Here is an 18,855-nt window from a genome sequence, read left to right as displayed (position 1 = left end):
AAAGAAAAAACAAGTGTCCCACATGGCTTTGGAAATATTGATCGCATTAAGTTGCAGATATCCAGAAACGGGGACGAAATAATGAAAATACTTAAAACTCAAGACGATGTTAGAAACAGATTTGAAAAGCATGGGATTCTACTCCCCTGTGAGTTCAATTTTGTTCCTCCGAACAATAACCACGCTTCTCAGTTTAGAAGCAAGCAAGCTGGAACGAACAAGCAAACACTGGAATTATAAAACGCTTTCCCAGAAACGATGGTTTAGAAGCAAGTAAACTGCACCTAATTTTAACCAAGTCAAAGGGTTAGTACACAAAGGAAGCTTTTGTAACATCTCTGCCATATCAAGTATCACTAGAAACTACATCATATGAATTTATAAAACAGAAAATATCCAGGTGTCACAAAAGTGACGCAGGCAGTAACTCAGTCCCCACCAACTTGCCTCTTCCACGAGTCCTCCACTATAAGTTCATCTACTCCCCAGTCCTCATAACTGTTACAATGAAGCCAACATCAGCATGCTTGATGATAAAATTACTTTGAAAAAATTTACTAGGTGAAATAACTGATTTGCACACCTTCCATCTGGCAGATACCGCCGGATTGTGAATGGTATCTTACGCTCTCGAAGTTCCTTCATTGCAATCTAAATTGGCACAAGGAGTAATAAAATCAGACCAGCTCTGAACGACAAAAATTCAATGTATGAATTGCTCAATAAATGTGTGAGCATACCAAACTGACTTTTCATGAATGGTTAGAGATACATTTAAAATAGAACATGAAAAATATTCTAAAAACAATCAGTTCCATGTACCGATAGGGGCAAATATTGTCATGACATGAGTATCAACCATCATATTTCTCGTCAAGCCACACCTCCAAAAGATGGGATTCATTGCAAAATCTAGGAGGATGATCTCTTGTACTGAGTATAGATGATGCCCGTCAACCTAATATCAACCCTCCTGCAGGTAATTCCAAAGATCCTAGCAGCTGGCAGGTATGGAAGAAACATAGATGCAAGTGGATTAGGCTGAATCTGGATACTATTTACCTTGAATGAACCTCAGTAAGCTCAAGTGTAAAATGTGGACCTAAACAACATACACTTGGCATACTGAGGGCCTGTTGCAGGTCCAGTCCCTTTTTAGTTTAATCTCTGGTCAGGTCTCAATTTGAAGGGCTAGGATAATCAATTCCATTTTATTGTAGTTAGCTACAAATCATTTCCAACTCTATTGGAATTCAATTCTTAATTTCAGATCCATCCACAATCCATAGGTGATGTGTCTAAGTTACAGCTAGGTGCAAATAAAGTCCAGGTAATGGTGAGAGGTAGGTCTACTCAACCCACTTGCATCACCGATGCTAACTAGTTGGGATCAGATATCAAGATCCTTCAACTCATCCATTCCTGTCAAAGGTAAATCTGCTACTAAGGTTAAGCACCTTTATATGCTTCTTCACTACCTTTTGTCCATGTAACCTCACGCCTACCACTACCTATGTCCTGCCTCAAAGAGACCTCCTATATATTTCAGCCCAGAAAAAAAAAAAAAAAAAAGGATACCTGCTATATTTATCATAGAAAATAAAAACACTTCAATCAAAATTCAAAAACCTATCTTCTGCCTAAACAGATTTCAGGCTTTATTTGAGACCTTATTCAAACCTAATCTTCCTGCTTCAAGAAATACCACCTACGCATCTTTCTCTCGAATGCTCTTGCTACATCCATTTACTTCGGCCCCACATGCTGGAACCTGATATATTGCAACGTGACTGTTTCTTTTAACTGTTTCCCCTCAGGTCTCCACAGAATGTCTATGAAAATACACCATGGTTACTCTTCTATTTAGCTGCTTTTCATAACTCCAAATCTATTTCCCAACCATTTGTATCGCAGCTGAGTATAATGAAATAGTCACTTTGCAGCATATCTTATCCATTGATTATGTTAGATGCTTCATTTTTCACTTTATTTTCCATCAAATCTGCATTCTATATAATCTGTTTGTCACTCAAATGATTGTCAGACCCTTGTGCCCTAACAGTTTCCTTCACAACCCTAATTTGGCATCAAAATAGAGTTTCTGAAAAAAGTGAAAGGGAAGAAGAAGAAAATAATAGAAGGTAAAATAGATCACAACTGTTATATGGGAAAAATCCACCAAAAAATCTTCCATAAAAATTAATTCAAATTTCGCAACCACAACATGCTCCTCATGTACCAATCAACAGATCTAGGCCTGTGAACTAGTTATCATCTATCCTTATTTCGACTGACTCTAAAGAAACCTACTAGTAGCCAAAGGCACATTACCAACCCATATTAAACACACATCAAAAGTTGGACACCACATCAAGAAAAACAAGGCATCGAAAGCCAATTTAGCTAGTCAAATCAGGAAGGCTGCATGTGTTCCAGGGCCAATGCAACCACTGATAGCATCGGTACCAAAACTTTTTCTGCTGTCATGGGATCTCTCCATTGACTTGCACAGTTCCTCTTAAGGCCTCTTTGATGTTGGTAAGTGAGCATGGTAGAAGTCAAGTGAAACTGGGCACTTCTAGCATTTGGTTTAAAAACCCAAAAAAGTACACATCCCGGGTGCCCCAAATGTTAAGTTTTTCACTTCCACTCAAATGGTGTGGAAGTTGCACTTCTGAATACTTATGCCTCATTGATAATTCAATAACATGTAACTTACCACAGAACGAACATTGAAAGTATGAAAAGTAGACTTTCATTCATACATACAAATGGTTTAAGTGGTCTGCAGTTTCTTGATAAACCACTTCTTTGTACCGAACTTTTAAACTATTTTTCACTTACGTCCAACCAGACAGGCCCCTATGCAAATTCTCATCCAAAAAAGTTTTTATGTGTTGAGAAAATCTATCCACAAGTCAAACCAATCATTCTAGTCTTATCTTCACATTAAATATGATAACCATTTCACAAAGCATCTGTCAGTAGCCTTGGATCGTGACCGCTGAAATCTTTCTACCAACTGTATAAGCAATATATTAAAAAAAAAAATCATTTCCTCATTTACTTTCTCATGCATAAAAACCAAATTGGCTTGCCGACATACCGGTTGCTTGTCTAAAGCTTTTCCCTCCCATATCTCCCTATATAATCCTATACTGACTCGTAGCTTTGATTCATCAACATCTAGTTAAATATTGACCTGCATTCTTATAAATCAGAATCGCTACAGCTCTTGAACAGTGTAGCATCTTCATCTCATTGGACGAATTGGCTAATAAACAACTCCTAATTCACCAATAATTTTCTATACTTATTCAAAAAAGATATGCATTAAAAAGACTAGCATATCCAGGGTTTGCCAAACAATCCTGAACTAGCAGGTCGGACCGTATTGAACCAAACCAGCCAAGAACTGAGACAGTTTGGCTGGTCAGGATGGTTCAGCCTTCGAGACCCCTCGAGACCTCCCCACCCGGCCCACCCAAACAACCACACCCCTTCGTGGCCTCTCTCCCCACCCTCCCCGCCCCCCTTTCCACCATGAAGCAAAACTTCGAAACCCCACCATGCTGTTGCCAAAGGCTCCACCAATACCCAACACTGATGCGGATGCTAACACCAACATCGATGCTAACATCGACATCAATGCAGATGCCAATACTCTCAATTCACACCAATGTGCCCCATACAACTCCATCTCTTTCCCCTCCCTCTCCTCCGCCTCCCCACTCTTCCTCTCCATCTTTCTCCCCTTTGTCTTCTCTCCCCACCCCTGATTCTTCTCCTTCTAGGATTAGGGTTAGTGTTTTCTCCCTCTACCCTCCTCTTCTCCCAATCCTTGATCTTTGGCACACCTCGGCATGATATGGTGCCAGTACTGCACCAAACTGATAGCCAGCCGATTACCCTTAGCATTGGTCCAGTGAACCTTGAGCATATTCTTCCAAAGCAATTGTTGAAGTTTCATTAAACCGTCTTAGGAAATCATGTTTACAACCAAAATCAAATTTACTCACATCATAAGAAATAATCCTGAGCTACCCATCCAATTATATTTATTAACATTCTGAAATCTGAACTCTTCATAATAACATACCTTGGATGTAGATGCTTATCAATGAAAAACTAAATACCAAAATTTTTATCTAAGATCATAAAATAAAATTTGGAAAAAAACACAGCAGAATTTTTGTTCCTAATCAGCAATCTGAAAAGATCTTACTTGTATGGCAGAATCTTACCTCCAAAGGATCAGTCTCGCCCTCTAGCTCAACCATCACTGGTGCATTCATACTGTTCACTCACAGTCAAAAAACACAGAATAGAGTTAATAGAAAATAAAATTACAGGAACTCTTTTGAAATCTAAAATGTTGAAGCACAAACCTAATTTGCAAAGCTCGTGTGCCCAGGATTCTAGCACGTTCATATTTTGTCATGTATTTTGATGTTTTCCGAGGCCGTTCGACAGATACTTGCTCCTTTTCTTCAGCTTCTGCACCCACCACATCATCTGGAACATCGTCATTGTTGTTTTCTCGCTCCTCCTCTCCTCCTTCCTGCCCAAACCAAATTATTTAGGGGTAGAATTGCATAAATTGAACTGAAAAATGGTTAGCTCATACCTCCACCTCAGGTTCTGGAGGCTCATCTTCATACCTGCATAAACAATTCAGATGTCAACATGGAATAACTTGTGAACCTTAAGTCTAAAAGAGCTTCAAATTAAACAAAAGATTTTAATAGACATATGATTATATTGAACAAGAATGATCAGAAAATTTAGGAAAAATATAACAATGCCAGCATAATGGTGATAACCATGATATTACTGAAGAATATTCTAATTTGGAACAAGTCATTAGATATCACAAAAGCATAAGCAACACTCCCAGAAACGTATACATAAACTTTTGTAGTATTAGATGCAGAGGTACAGATGTTGGTAACAACGAGATGAAATACATGATTTCCAGAATGGATCATAATATGCCATTCTACCGTCGCATATGTAGACAGACATCAACTCACATCAAGTGAACACAATCAACTCTTGGCATCCAGTAATCAGCCATTACCATAAAAATATACAATGTCTTCGTAAAATGCAAGATTACGCAAATCATGATAATTTAAAACTATGACTATTAAATCTGGATGCTATGGTCATCATGGCCTGCTGGAATGTCACTAAAAGACAAAATCTCCTTGACAATTTTATAACAGCTCCACAAGCTGTTGAAACAGAAACATGAGAATTAAATCTGGATGTTCCTGAACAGTATAGAATATAGCCTACACTAAATGATAGAAACTTCCCCAAAAACAAAACAAAAAAAAAAAGTTCAAAGTACTTGAAATGGAATAGCGGACAACAACCATGTCTGATGACATGTGATGACCATTAAGTAATCTGAAAAAACAAAAAATAAAAAAAAATCAAATAACAGTTCAAAAAAAAATAAATTAATTCCGAAAAAAGCTTCCTGAAAGTAAAACTTCAGCAAAGACATTATGACAGCTACAATGACAAGATTATGGGTTCATTAAATGATCTGAAGAGCAACCACAGGCTAAAAGAAAATGTCACAAGAGTAAATACCGGCTAGAATGAATATGATTTGTTGAACTAAATTGGAAATCAGTATGCAGCAATAAAAACAGTAATTCTTAATAAGGTCACATTGTATGCCACAACTGCCAATAATGATGATTCTCTTTAGTATCTGATGGTATCATAACTGATAAATAAAGAATTACAGATTTTGAGAGGATCAATTGATACGAGACACTAGTAAGACACAAGAGACCTATTGTTCAACAAGAATGACAGAACAGAAAGATCTATCAATGAGTAACCATAACCAACAACAATAATGCCAACCATCTAAGATCAACATGGTACCAGTTGCTCCACTTCCATCCATTTTAGGTTGGGTTACATGGATCTTTGTTCGACATGCTAATACCATGTAAGACAGATCTCCAATTTATTCTCATTGGGTGCAATTCCTGAACTTCCTCTAATATAGAAACTAACTTTCAACCCCTTCTTGTTGGCTTTACCACATCACCATTTTGTTTTACCTGCATAATGTAGATCATATGTGCACTCACCTAGTCCAACTCTCTATGCCATAGCACTTTGCAAGATGTTGTCACCATATTTAACCATCCCCAAGTCACAAGGTTTGCAGGCACTACACATTATTCCAAAGCAACCTTGCACTTCACGCATGCTACACTAATTCTAGTAAATCTGCCCATTTCTATCCCTCGCTTTTTTTGTATATCAGATACAAAATAATGAACATAACAGCACAGCTGTATCACCTGGGCAACAATTTTGCATGAGTTTCTCTTTCCTAGATTTTTTTTTTTTTGCTGGTTTTTTTTCCCGGGGATGGGGGTGGGGTGGAAGTGATATTTAATTCCATTTAAATTTTGTTTCATCATAACATGTCGACTGCCATAGTAGTGACTCTTAAAAGTGGCCTTGCTTGTCATTGGACATCATCAAGGAAATAGTGAGACCAACTACATCAAAGGGTATTGTCAAGCAAAGCATCACTCTCAAGAGCATTGAGCTTGACAGTGAACACCATATCAATGATTTGGGGAAACCATTTATGTGATTTCAGCAAAATCTCTATCATATTCCTTTCAAGGAATCCATTAATTTTTGTCACAACCATGTCCATCCTCCTCTGCATTGTCATTCTTCTCTTTAAGCAATAGTGGTTGCCAAGGCTTTACTAACTTAATAACTTGGCCAAAGAGGTTTAACAGAATGATGGTTTTTCATGGTAATGGGAGTTTGGCCTTCAATGCCTCTAATTAAGACGCTTTTTGGCATAATAATGATTAGCGGCTATGCATTGTAAGAGGCCCAAGAAGGAATGGTTAAGCAATTGTTTGCTGTAACGAACTGATGTTTATTGGGTATGCATTATTACTGACTAGTTATTAAAGACTTGACACACTTGTTTTTAGTAGTGGAATAGGATTGCATGCTGTGTTATTTGTGGTCAACCAAGGAAAGGCTTCATAATTGTTTTTAGTAAGTGATATTCATTATTGGCCAATAACTGAAATGCTCAGTAGTTGCTTCTACCAACAGATTGGCCATAATGTGCCATGAATTAGATGTATGGAACTAAACAAAGATATATTCCTGAATAGTCCAATTTCAATAACAACAGAAAATGCAATCTCGGAGAACTAGATGTAACAGCATTGGTACCAATAGGTCTCTATTAGAGGATTGGTGTTGGTATAGAGGGGCTAGTGGTTACTAATCAATGCTTGATAAAAAGGAGATCCCTCGAGTTTGCTTTTAGGAGTACCAGTGTCGCGCAAGCCATCAAAAACTTATGAATTATTATACATCCTATATTGACTACAGGAGTGATGTTGAAGTTAGCAGAGTTTGACTTGAACATATTCAGCTCCTACAACCCAGGTCAGATACATATCCGAATCGGATGCATATCAAACACTTCGTTACTTACCATATATTTTGTTGCAACTTTCAGAAATTAGTAGATTGATGGGCTCCTCCAATAACGAGTTTAACCAATATAATAATGTCAAAAGTGAGATTTTGTTCCTTTTAATGACTGGTCAAGAATAAGGAACTAAAATAACTTTGCAAAATATCTTTTTCTTTTTTAATCTCTATGCTTATTGGGAAGTTTGAAAGAGAACCGTGTATATTGAAAGACCTTAATAGATAATATGTTTTAATGTTTATTTTATCAAAATTATATATTACCTAAAATTAATTTCTACGTATCCCTGTGTCTTCCTTTTTTCCTCCTGTTGAGTCAGACACATGGACTAAGAGGTCACCCTACTTCATGGAATCCACCATGAGAAAAAAACTTTAATTAAAACTCAGAAAGTACACTAAACATTCGTAGGTATGGCTTTCACTATTTGTAAGGCCACCAAAACAACTCATAAATCAACCAGGACACTTGTAAACTACCTACCAACCAATACCCTACCATCTAGGACTTTCAATCCAACCCAAAAACCATGGAAAAGCTTTCCTAAAATGTCTCAAACTTTAACAGAATAAGGAAAAACTCATGATAAGAAACTTGTAAGGCTTAAGGTCAAGTTCAAAACATGTAATTATAGGACATATTCAACAGCTTAAGAAAAGTACTTAACTTCTAATGCAAGAGAGTGCTTTCTAGAGAAGTTTTTGGTAACATTATCTAAAATTCCTTCTACAAGAGGGGGGGAAAAAGCTCTTAGGAGAAGTTAGAAAACCTAGATTCTAGCGTCTCCCTTCAGGTCAAGAACTTTTTAAGAAGCAAAAGCAACATCAAACAGAACTTTACACCCCAAAACAACATGTATAAATCAAGTTATGCTTTCATAACAGCAGCTCAACAAAAAGACTAGCATATTGACATAATCCGTAATTCCAATGTGATACCTTGTTTTCATCAATCTCTTCTTGGAAAGAATTTATCCTTGAGTTCGAGACTTTTTCTAGATATCCTAAAACCTTATAGTCAACAAAAAATACATGGATAAAATCGAGAACCTAATCTTATTATATGTCAATCTTTCTTTCAACCATGATTAAAAGATTTGGTAAGAATATCTTGATCCACCTCAACCACACATAGCTTTCTATGATCAGGCATATAAATCATCATGAAGAAAAAAACCAACAGCTTCAAGCTTCAAGACTTCACATATGCTGCATGACAAAATCTCTAGTTGAAAGACACGCTTGTTATATTGCAACCAATGAGTTCTTATGCTTAGCTTGTTGACCATATCTCATAATCTGAAATTGGTGAAATTTTGCACATCAACGATCATACAATTGACAATGTGAAGTACGTCTCATTAGAAGTATACAAAAATCACCACTCCAATCCATATGATTCCTCACAAAGAAATTGGCAATAAGTAGTTCAAGTCCATGGGGATTTTACCAATAGCATCTAGTCTCAGTAACTCCAACTTCTAGCATCCCAAAGCAACTAGTCTCAGACTCTCAGTAACTCCAACCCAACTTCTTCAAATAAACAAATGCCATGTTACTTGCATCCAAAGTCTTCTCGTAGAAGTGTAACATATTTGAAAACTTGTCAATCTGCCCGACCCTTAAGGCTTCCAGGAATATGTCACAAGAAACTTTATACAAAAATCAAAAAAATAAATTGTCTATGCATAATAGGTATGGCTTCCCCTATCTATAAAGCCATCAAAACAACTCCTACATCAACTATGATGTCTGTAAAACACTTCCCACCCAAAACTGTACCATTTATAGGCATGACTTCTAATTCAACCAAAAAGCATATAAAAACTTCCCTAAAATGACTCCAGACTAATACTGTTCTAAAACTTCAAACCAATGTTTGATCCTCATAAGTCACAATGACCGAACCAGCTAAAGGCTCATTATAATAACTTTTAGAACTCAAAGTTAGTTTCAGAACAAGTGCTCTTTATGCCTCAAATGGAAATGTATGACTCAACTGATGCTTTCAAAAAGGAAGCTTGTATAAAAGACCTGAAAATTTACAAAATTCTTAATTCCAAATAAATTATGGTTTGCGTTAGAGACCAAACGCCAACAAAAGGGGAGCACTCTTCCTTTCCCTCCTCTCAATTAAGGATCAAACCTTGGATCTCGCTGTTGTTTGATACAATGATAGATGCCCTCAGTCTGATGCGCATGATGGATAAACCAAAGCTTGACCTCTATCCTACCCTATCCTACAACAGTGATGTCAAAGACGCCAAAAGATGCGCCTCAGGCGCTCAGGTGAGGTGCCAGAAGGGGTCATCACCCTTTGATGCTTCAGACGATGCCCCTTCACTTAGGCGCACGCCTTTGGCGCCTTTTAGGGCCGTTCTTAGTAAGGCGAGACGCTTACCTTTGGCACCTCAGTAAACTCTACAATTATTTTTTTTAATGGCTAAAAAGTGTAAAAACCTAAAAGACCACCCATTTAACTTCTTAGCTCTATTATTAACAAGGGATAAAGTGGTCAATTAGTATGGCAAAGTTAGTCTTAAAGAGATAGAGGTTGATTCAGATGAGATAGAAGAAGATGTTGAAGGATATAAATCCAATGAAGGAGGAGAAGATGAAAGTGATGACAACTATGCAAGTGGAACTGAATCTGATGATTCTATTGATGAACTTTAAGCTTTAGGGCTATTTATCTTTTTCGTTTCATTTATATAATTTCACTTTAGGGCTGTTTATGTTTTCTGTTTTATTTATAAGACCCATTGATGAACTTCAAGACTTATGTTTTCAGTTTTATTCATGAATTTAAAACTGCCTATGACTTATTATCATATACTTTATCTTAAACTAGTGAACATTTTACTGTTTTATATATGTTTTATACTTAAATTGTTAATTATATGGTAATTTATGTTATAATAGTTATCTCTAGTTGTTATTTATTTATATATCATATTTTTTTTTTTTTCAATTTTAGCACCTTACTTCACTCGGACGAGTGCTTTTCTAGTGCCAAGCGTCTTAAAGGCGTCAGAACCCCCAAGCATCTTAAAGGCGCCAGAACCCCCAAGCGTCTTAAAGGCGCCTTTCACTTTGACTACCTTGCCTACACAGCCCTCCCCCTCCTCCAAAGTTTCACTATTGCAGAGCACTAAGTGCATTCACAGAGGGCTCTGATTTGCCTCAAGGTCCCTACAAATAATGAGCGCTTGGTTTCAAGTCCACATTTTTGGGTCAATGTAAAGGATTAGTGATGCTACTGCTGTACTGTTGGCTGAATACTTTTATGAAGATCAGCTTGAATTTCTTCTACTCAGCCAAGGGACTAGTAATTGTCATTGCTTCTCAGACTAAGAAACCAAAGCTTCTCGAATAGAAGGTTTATATGTAAGGATTGATAGCTATTTATAGAACCTGTCTTGATGCCTCACAAATCTTTTTATTTCCCTTCAATTTGTGACAGCCCTTTTCAGAAAATATAGGAATCAACGCTAATAAACATGGTGCATTTAGCTATATATTCAACAACTAACTTGTCTGATTAGAATTTTCCATATCCATATGAATGAATGCTAATAGAATACCATACATTTAGCTATCTAAAAATTGTCTAAATAAAAGCTCCACACAAAGAAAGAACCATGAAGGACGACTATTGTCTTGTACTAGGGCCATTTAGACTATGCAATTGATTAAAGCGGGCATACGAAATCATGTTATTTTTGCTTCTAGGAGTAATATGCATCTATACATGTATCTGTGTATACCAAATACTAAATAATGAAATGTAAAAAATATATATATATAAACATATGGAAGTAAAGAAACTAAGACAAGCCAGAAATATGTTTCCTTCATATATATTTTAGTTATGCTAAATCCAGACCTTACAAGCAAAGCTTTTTATCATGCTACTGGAGCATTTAACCTTAATCTTGTCCCGTTAAGTTAATATTATACATCAGCAATGATCACATCTAAACTCAATTTTGTCTACCACATATATTAGGAGATGTATGGTTTCTCAAAGCCCTTCTTGTATATCAATCATGACTCACGTATCTCATCATAACCAACTTTGATGGTTAGGTGAACTCCTTCATGTATGCTTTTGGTAATCTGAACATCTAAATATACCATACGAATACAGAATTCTTAGTACCCAGCACACTATATATCTTAGTGCTTCATAAGGAAGCATTTATCACTTATTGGGGATTTTCTTTTCTGAATCTTGGCATTTGATCAAAGGGTTCATATCAAAATTGTTCTCCCCCAGATTAGTCTCCATTTTCATAAATTCATGGCCTTTATATGTAGAACTGAGCTGACCAGGTTAAACTATTGAGATTTAATTGGTCAAAAAAATATGTTGTTTTAATTAAATCTTTCAATAGACTGCATAACTATATATTGTGTAATAGAGAGAATCCTGTAAACTATCTTCCATGTTCTTTCTCTTTCCAACCTATAACCTACTTGCACTATACAAAGAAAAAAAAATGACTATGTAGTTGCTTGGGCTAACATAAGCAACTTAACTAGCGATCAGTGTTCTGAATGTATGGAACCGAGTTTTACATTAATTCTATGGCTTATCATTTCAGCTTGAGGGGCAAGAAAATTTCCTATATAAAATTTACCAGTTCACTTCACATTAACTCCTTCCAGACCTAGGTGAAAGATGGAGGATTACTCCCCCACCATAACGCAGGTCTTTTTACCCATTGCCTAAAATCCCATATTTCATGACAATGCCCTTTATTGTCAAATGTCCTTGACCAAGAATTTCAATCAATTCTTAGACACTGAAGTCACAATTACCGTCATTCACAAAAGTTTATTCAATTCCTTCATTGATCCTTCTCATCTTTAAGTCAAACAACTTGATAGAAAGAGGCTTACAAAGTCAAGAATCCTCAACATAATTTTCAACTTATACATAAAAACCATTGTCCAGCAACTTGCCCAACATGAAAAAATTAGACCCCTTGCCAAGACCACAAACTATGAGTTAGGTTCTGATTCATTAAATTAAAAAACTATTATAGATTTGAGTGTCGTGCACGCATGCACGCACGCACATACATACATATATCTGTGTGTGTGTGTGTGTGTGTGTCTATATATATATATATATAGACACACACACACACACATATATATACATGTATGTATATACATGCTTGTACTTATGCCTAAAATTCCATATAATTTTGCTAACATATGCTCAAAGAACTAGCTTTTTTCTTACTTCACATTCCTAATTATTAATAATTTCTACTTGAAACATCAAGCAAATCATATATCATATTTCATTTCAAATAACATATGCTTTCTGATTCTAATAAGCTGTTAGAACGAACATTATACACCATAATAGAAAGCAGATTTTAATGAAAAGGTGCTGTTTAATAAAATCAGAGTCATTCGAACAATTCAATCCAAAGTGGCACCAATAAATGCAAATGACCATTAGTCAATATCCCTAAGACAATGAATTCTTTAAGCCATTAAATGAACGGCACTTAAAAGACCTTTTTAAAGGTAAAGTACAATTTTGAATCAAACAACCACCCCAAACATATTTTAGCTGCAATTTCTGAACAGCCTTAAATTATATTTAGGTTCTTTAATTTAACAAAAGATCAAACCACTTTTAGACCAGGATATGGCACCAAACACTTGATTATTCATAATTCTACACCTGCACATGTCACTCTCAAGTAGCAGTTCTTACATTAGAACTTCAGCAGACTAGTTGGAAACCTAGATCTATAATGACCTAAGACCTCACCCAATAAGACTAGTCAAAAAGTGTTATTTAGACTCCTTGGCACTATATAAATATCCAAGATCTTCTCAGCGAATAACTGATGTAGGACTAATACATGCCCATACGAATCCTCACATACTCTTCCTGTTTAAGCCCCAACGTCCTTGGTAGACTAAGGATTCAAATCCATACATCCATTCATAAACACCACGATCAACCAGTGGTCAACCCTAATAAATTTGTGCTATAGTATGCTCTAGTCCGTATAGGCATGGGCTAGGTCAGTTCTAGTATCATTTGTAACGATCCAAGATCTTGTCTAGAAAGACTAGCTATAAAATATTATTTGGGTTCCTTAGCTCTATATAAATATCCAAGATCTTTTTGACGAATAATCGATGTAGGACTCAATACACGCCGCACGTCCTCACAGGATTAGTTCTAAAAAAGATTGGAATGGTGAAAAACTTGACACATGATAGGATACAAACAGACAGCCTTTGGAATCAACTGCAAAACAAGATCAACTTCAACTACACCACTCTTTACGGAGCATGATGCTGGATTTGACGTGAAGGAAACGAAATCCACAAAATGATGCACATCCTTTCAAAATAATTCTCCAAATGTTTTAGTGCAAAAGGTGGAATTCAACCAAAGAAGCTTTTATTAAAAAAAAACAAAAAGGAAAAAGAAAATTCTGGAAGATAATCAAGATAACCATCAACTTCTTCAATACCATCAGCAAAGCAAAACAATTAAATTTCCTACTCACTACCCCCACCCCCCATGTCTAACCAAGAAAATTACCCAATGCAATAAAGCCACCAGTAGAACCACTTAACATAAATCAGTTACAGCCATCACGTACCTATACCAGAAACAAAAAGACTGAGCAATCAGAAATCAATATTCCACCATCACATAGCCATTAGAGAGAACAAAAAAAATCACTACGCGAGAAATAAAATCAAGAAAGCACGTTAATCCATACCTAGACATGAACAAATTTTATCATGAGAAAGATAAAGCAAACGTCACCGCCCAATTAGCAATATCAATAACACGTAGACTAACCTATAATACCTAAATTTGACCAAATCTCATGTGAGAAAGATCAATAAAAGATCGCCATACAAGAAGTGAAATCAAGAATGAAGATTAACCATATCCAAACTTGAACAAATTCTATCTAAAACATAATCTTGCCCAACAGAATCCTCGATCGAACTTAGTGACAAAGAACGATACAAAGAAGAGAACAACAAAAGAAACGAATCACGGAAAGGGGAGAGAGAGGGGGCAGGACAGACCCCCCGAAGTCCATGTCGTTGTAGTCATCGTCCGCCATTCTTGAAGCGAAAGCACCCTTTCTTCCCCTGCTCTCCTCTCGATCCTTGAACTAGGGGAAAGAAACCCTCAAGGGACACGGCCCGACCATCTCCTGGTGGGGGGTATATAGCGTGGGAATCATTGGACCAGATGTTGGGCCGGTCCAAGGTCGGCTTCAGCTGGGCGGCAGATTCCGGTTCGCGGGCCAAACTCATTTTCCTGTTGCAGGCTACAAGTGATGATGCATGGCAAATTTTGATGGCATACACTGTATCTGTGCTAGATGTGCTATACACCAAGGTTTAACTTAGCATAATAGAGGAGATATAATGGCTACTATGTTGGTTTATTTGGTATTGTATTGACTTATTATAATACAAAATCGGGGTGGCAATAGGTCGAGTCAGGTGAGGCTTAGGTCAGGTTACACCTAACCTTAGATCGATTCAATGCATCTCGATCCATGTCCATTGATAGGTCATTTTCAATAACCTATTCTAATTCTAATCTAATATAGTTGGCAAGATGCGATCCCTAATTAACCTATCAAATCTAATTTTTAAAATTATGATTGGCTAATTTTTAAAAATTAAATAACTAGTATTGATAAAAATACTAATTATTTGGTTTTTCTATTCAAGACCATAATGATCTTTATTTTGATCTAAATATCACTCTACCGTCGTAAATTTGGGTTAAAATTGCAGGCTTGTAGCTCACACCCAACCCATTTAAAGTTCATGTTAGAAAATTTAACTCTAACTAAAAAAATTCTTAATCTGAACCCAATAGATAAAAAGGTTAGGTTGGTGTTTGAGTTCCATCAAGTGTTTCGCTTGTTCAAATAATGATACCCGAAATGGGGATTCAAGTTTGGTTGGAGACATTCCTCAAGGGATGTTTATATATAAAGTAAAAAGTAGGGATTGACCCTTATAATATCATATGATGACTATGATGATTTTTAATTAACAATGGCCCGTTGTATATATTATTGATACTGTGCTAGAAAGTTGTATAATGACTACTTAAAATTTCCTATATAATATAATCAACTAATGGTTAGTGTTCTAAACATATGGAACTGAGTTTGACAATAATGCTACGGCTCATTGTTTCAGCTTGGGAGGCAAGAAAATTTCCTACAAAATGAATTATCATTATTCCTATTGATCTTAAATCCTTCCAGACCTAGGAGAAGGTTGGAAGACATGATAACAAGGTCATACTCTTGATGGAATGGGACCCAATGTCGGATGAGAAACTTGGGCCAACGTTGCAGAGGCACCTTCCTCTCCTCCTCGTCCAAAGAGTTGGAAATTAATAAACTTTTGTCCCTATAATATCAGCATGCACATAAATTTGCAACTTTCTATATAAAAAACTGAATATGGCTATGCTCTCTTGATGTTGATAACACGTAGAAACATGCTGCAGAAGGATGGAAAACGCTGCATATATTGCTCCCTGCATCATAATTTCGTGATTATGCATAACAATATGATTCATAGCTAGGATAAGTTCGAGGAAGTATAAATTAATTTGGTCTCATGTAGAGCCCAGCCAAATTTTGTTTGATGGCATCTCAAAGTAGATAATAGCAAGCTAGATTGACCGGCAAAACCAATTACAGGCTCCTTGTATAACGAAGCTGTGTTTGCAAGGACTTCAAAATCTCTTCCTTTGCTGCCTTATGTAGCATTGTTCTTTATTTGTGAAAAGATCTACGGGGTGATCCTTTTTATATCACAACATCTTGACCAATATCCACACCTAACAATATCATCATTTGATCTTTTTAGACTGCATGCCATAAAATGTTATGCTAGAGGCGACCCAAAATGGTAGTTGTTGGGATATACCGACCGACTCCTTTCACGCCGACTCACCCTCGGGCCTATCTGACCGGTGTCCGACTTTACCGACCGCACCAACCGACGATTGCCGACACTGTCCAACCTAAGGTATGTCGGTTGGGCGGATCCATTCTGCTCCCGACTAGCCGAACGACGGAGTCCGACTCTACCGACTCACTGTCAGGCAGGGGTGGTGGCCGATGTCCGATCCCCGCAATGCGTCAGACCAGCCGACGATGTCCCTGGATCTTCACCCGACGTCCCGCAACCAAGTGCCGACGTATGGTCGGTCGGCTCTCCCAAATATCGTACAACTGTTATGGGCTGCTGTCCTGACAGGGACATGCGGCGTGGCCGCCCTGGGGACATCGTCCCACCCTGGACATGGGTCAACCCTAGTGATTTGACAGTCCCACGACGATTTAACAAGCCCCACGACAATTCTGACAGTCTCCGACGATTTGACAACTCCCCAATTGTCTGCGCCATTAATGACGGGACCACGCCACGCCCTACTATAAAACAGGAAAGGCAACAGTGCTGAAAAAAGTTCTTTCTAAGCTTCTGAGCTCTCTCTCTCTCTCTATACCTCTCTGGCTCTTTCCCACTGACCCCTCTGATTCTTTTCTACTGTTGCCTAATCTCTTTTCTGACTTGACCATCGAAGGGTCTCCGCCGGAGGCATCTCCGGTCAGTGTGGACTTCTTTTGCAGGTGCTTGTTTTTCGACGACCAAACGATGAGGGGATTAGCCGCAACAGTAGTTAGTTTTGCCTCAAGAACAATAAGAAAAATGTTTTATTGATTGAACGAGCATAGCATTTGCCATCTAACTTTAGTCATCATCTTGCATGAAACACAAGCGTCTGTAGGCCCATGCTGAAATTCCAATGATCAATTTCTGAGCTTTTCTTGTCTGAAAAGCTGTTCAATTATTCGTAGCTCAAATTACATTGGCCCAAATCGGGTCAAGTCAGATATGAAGTTGCAACGCTTGGTCTGACCCAAGGTAACCAGGAAAGAATTGAGCAAAGCGCTCAGCGAAAAAAATGAAATAAATAAAATAAATAAATAAAAAAGGAAAGAGAGAAAAAAAGAAGAAGAAGAAGAAGAATTGAGCAAAGCCCAATCCAAATCGGCAGCCCACCAAAGTAAACAGAATTTTGAAAATGGAGAAGGATATTTTTTGTAATTTCAATTGTCAATTTTTCTGCAAGTTTATAACAAATAGATGAATCGGTGAATTCAACAATTTATGATCTAATGTTTTTTCAAATTTGATCTGAATTATATTAACACAGACAAATGCTATCCAGTTTAAAAGCGTGGATCATGCTTTGGATAAAGGAAGATCATTTAGGGGGACATGCTCTGAAATATCGACAAAACACATTGTGGAGCAACTTTAAGTACCTGCGCTCTAAAAATCACCGCAAAACATGTTCTTGAACAAATATATCTACGTCTTTCAAGTTGTAAGGGTTCGTCTTATTTGGCATTCCCACAAGGATAACAAATGTTGGTAAAAAATTTGTGGCCTCTCATACGTTTAGAGACTAATCAGCCGGTGTATAGATTGGCTCATCTTCCCATAAATGGTGATTGCTCATCCGCCTCACTCTTCCAATCTCTTGCTCTAGCTCTTTACCAAAAAGAAATCTCTTGCTCTAGCTGACAAAGTAGGAGTACAGTTTTCTTTATTTTTATTTTATTTTTCCTTTTATCTTTTTTGGGTGGGGGAGACAGATTTGTTTCAGACCCATGTATCAACTCATTTTTTGTCGACGTGGGCAGAAAATTGTGTAGGGCCGAAGGAGAACAAAGATTGCATTTGGAGCACTTGGGCCAGCCCATATCTGTTAACGTAGGATGGGCTTGGGTTCCAGAATAATTAGGTCGCCGTACGATAAATAATTTATTTAAGGGGCAGCGGGCGATGGATTTTGCCCCACGTCTGCACGACTTTATCCACTCCGGAATAAAACAAAAATCAGCTGCCCCCTTCACCGCCGCCGCGTGGCACGAGCCGGTCCTCCCTTTTCTGACAGAGAGAAAATGGATCAGAACAATTTTATGACGTATATTTTCGGTCATCTAATAATAAATTAATATATTAATTATTATTAAAAAATATATTATTATTTAAAAATTATTAAAAATTTTAATATTAATTATGATAGATCAGTTAATAATTTTTATTATTTTAAATAAAAAAAATTATTTTTTGATATAATGTATTAATTTGTTATTGGATGATGTAAGGTGAGGGTAGAATCGTCCTAATCAATAATTTTTTCTTTCAACATTGAGGCTCGCAACCAAATCCTCTTGATGGAGAAAATTTCCAAGACCAGGGAACGAAGCCAACGAGGATTGTTGC

At 37.1% G+C, this 18,855-nt stretch overlaps 1 protein-coding gene across 1 annotated transcript; it reads right to left on the bottom strand.

Moving 5' to 3' along the window:
• Window positions 1-262: 262 nt before the first annotated feature.
• LOC105043406 (DNA-directed RNA polymerases II, IV and V subunit 6A) lies at window positions 263-14,737 on the bottom strand. Its single transcript, XM_010920938.4, has 6 exons — window positions 14,602-14,737; window positions 4,628-4,661; window positions 4,389-4,561; window positions 4,245-4,296; window positions 584-651; window positions 263-498 (listed from the first exon to the last, which is right to left on the bottom strand). Exons 1-6 carry the CDS (start codon window positions 14,637-14,639, stop codon window positions 429-431), a joined length of 435 nt encoding a protein of 144 aa, XP_010919240.1. The 5' UTR covers window positions 14,640-14,737; the 3' UTR covers window positions 263-428.
• Between the last annotated feature and the right edge of the window lie 4,118 nt (window positions 14,738-18,855).

The sequence above is a fragment of the Elaeis guineensis genome, chromosome 4 (assembly GCF_000442705.2).
Source record: "Elaeis guineensis isolate ETL-2024a chromosome 4, EG11, whole genome shotgun sequence".
Taxonomy (NCBI): Eukaryota; Viridiplantae; Streptophyta; class Magnoliopsida; order Arecales; family Arecaceae; genus Elaeis; species Elaeis guineensis.
The sequence above is the reverse complement of the archived record's forward strand: the minus strand, read 5'-3'. Positions and strand labels throughout refer to the sequence as shown.

Excerpts from the sequence above, each read along its gene's own strand:
- LOC105043406 (XM_010920938.4), bottom strand. The coding sequence starts at position 14,639 with ATGGCGGACGATGACTACAACGACATGGACTTCGGGGG. Across the intron at positions 4,662-14,601 it reads AACGACATGGACTTCGGGGG|GTATGAAGATGAGCCTCCAG; the intron begins GTCTGTCCTGCC and ends TTGTTTATGCAG. Across the intron at positions 652-4,244 it reads GCGAGACTGATCCTTTGGAG|ATTGCAATGAAGGAACTTCG; the intron begins GTAAGATTCTGC and ends GTGCCAATTTAG.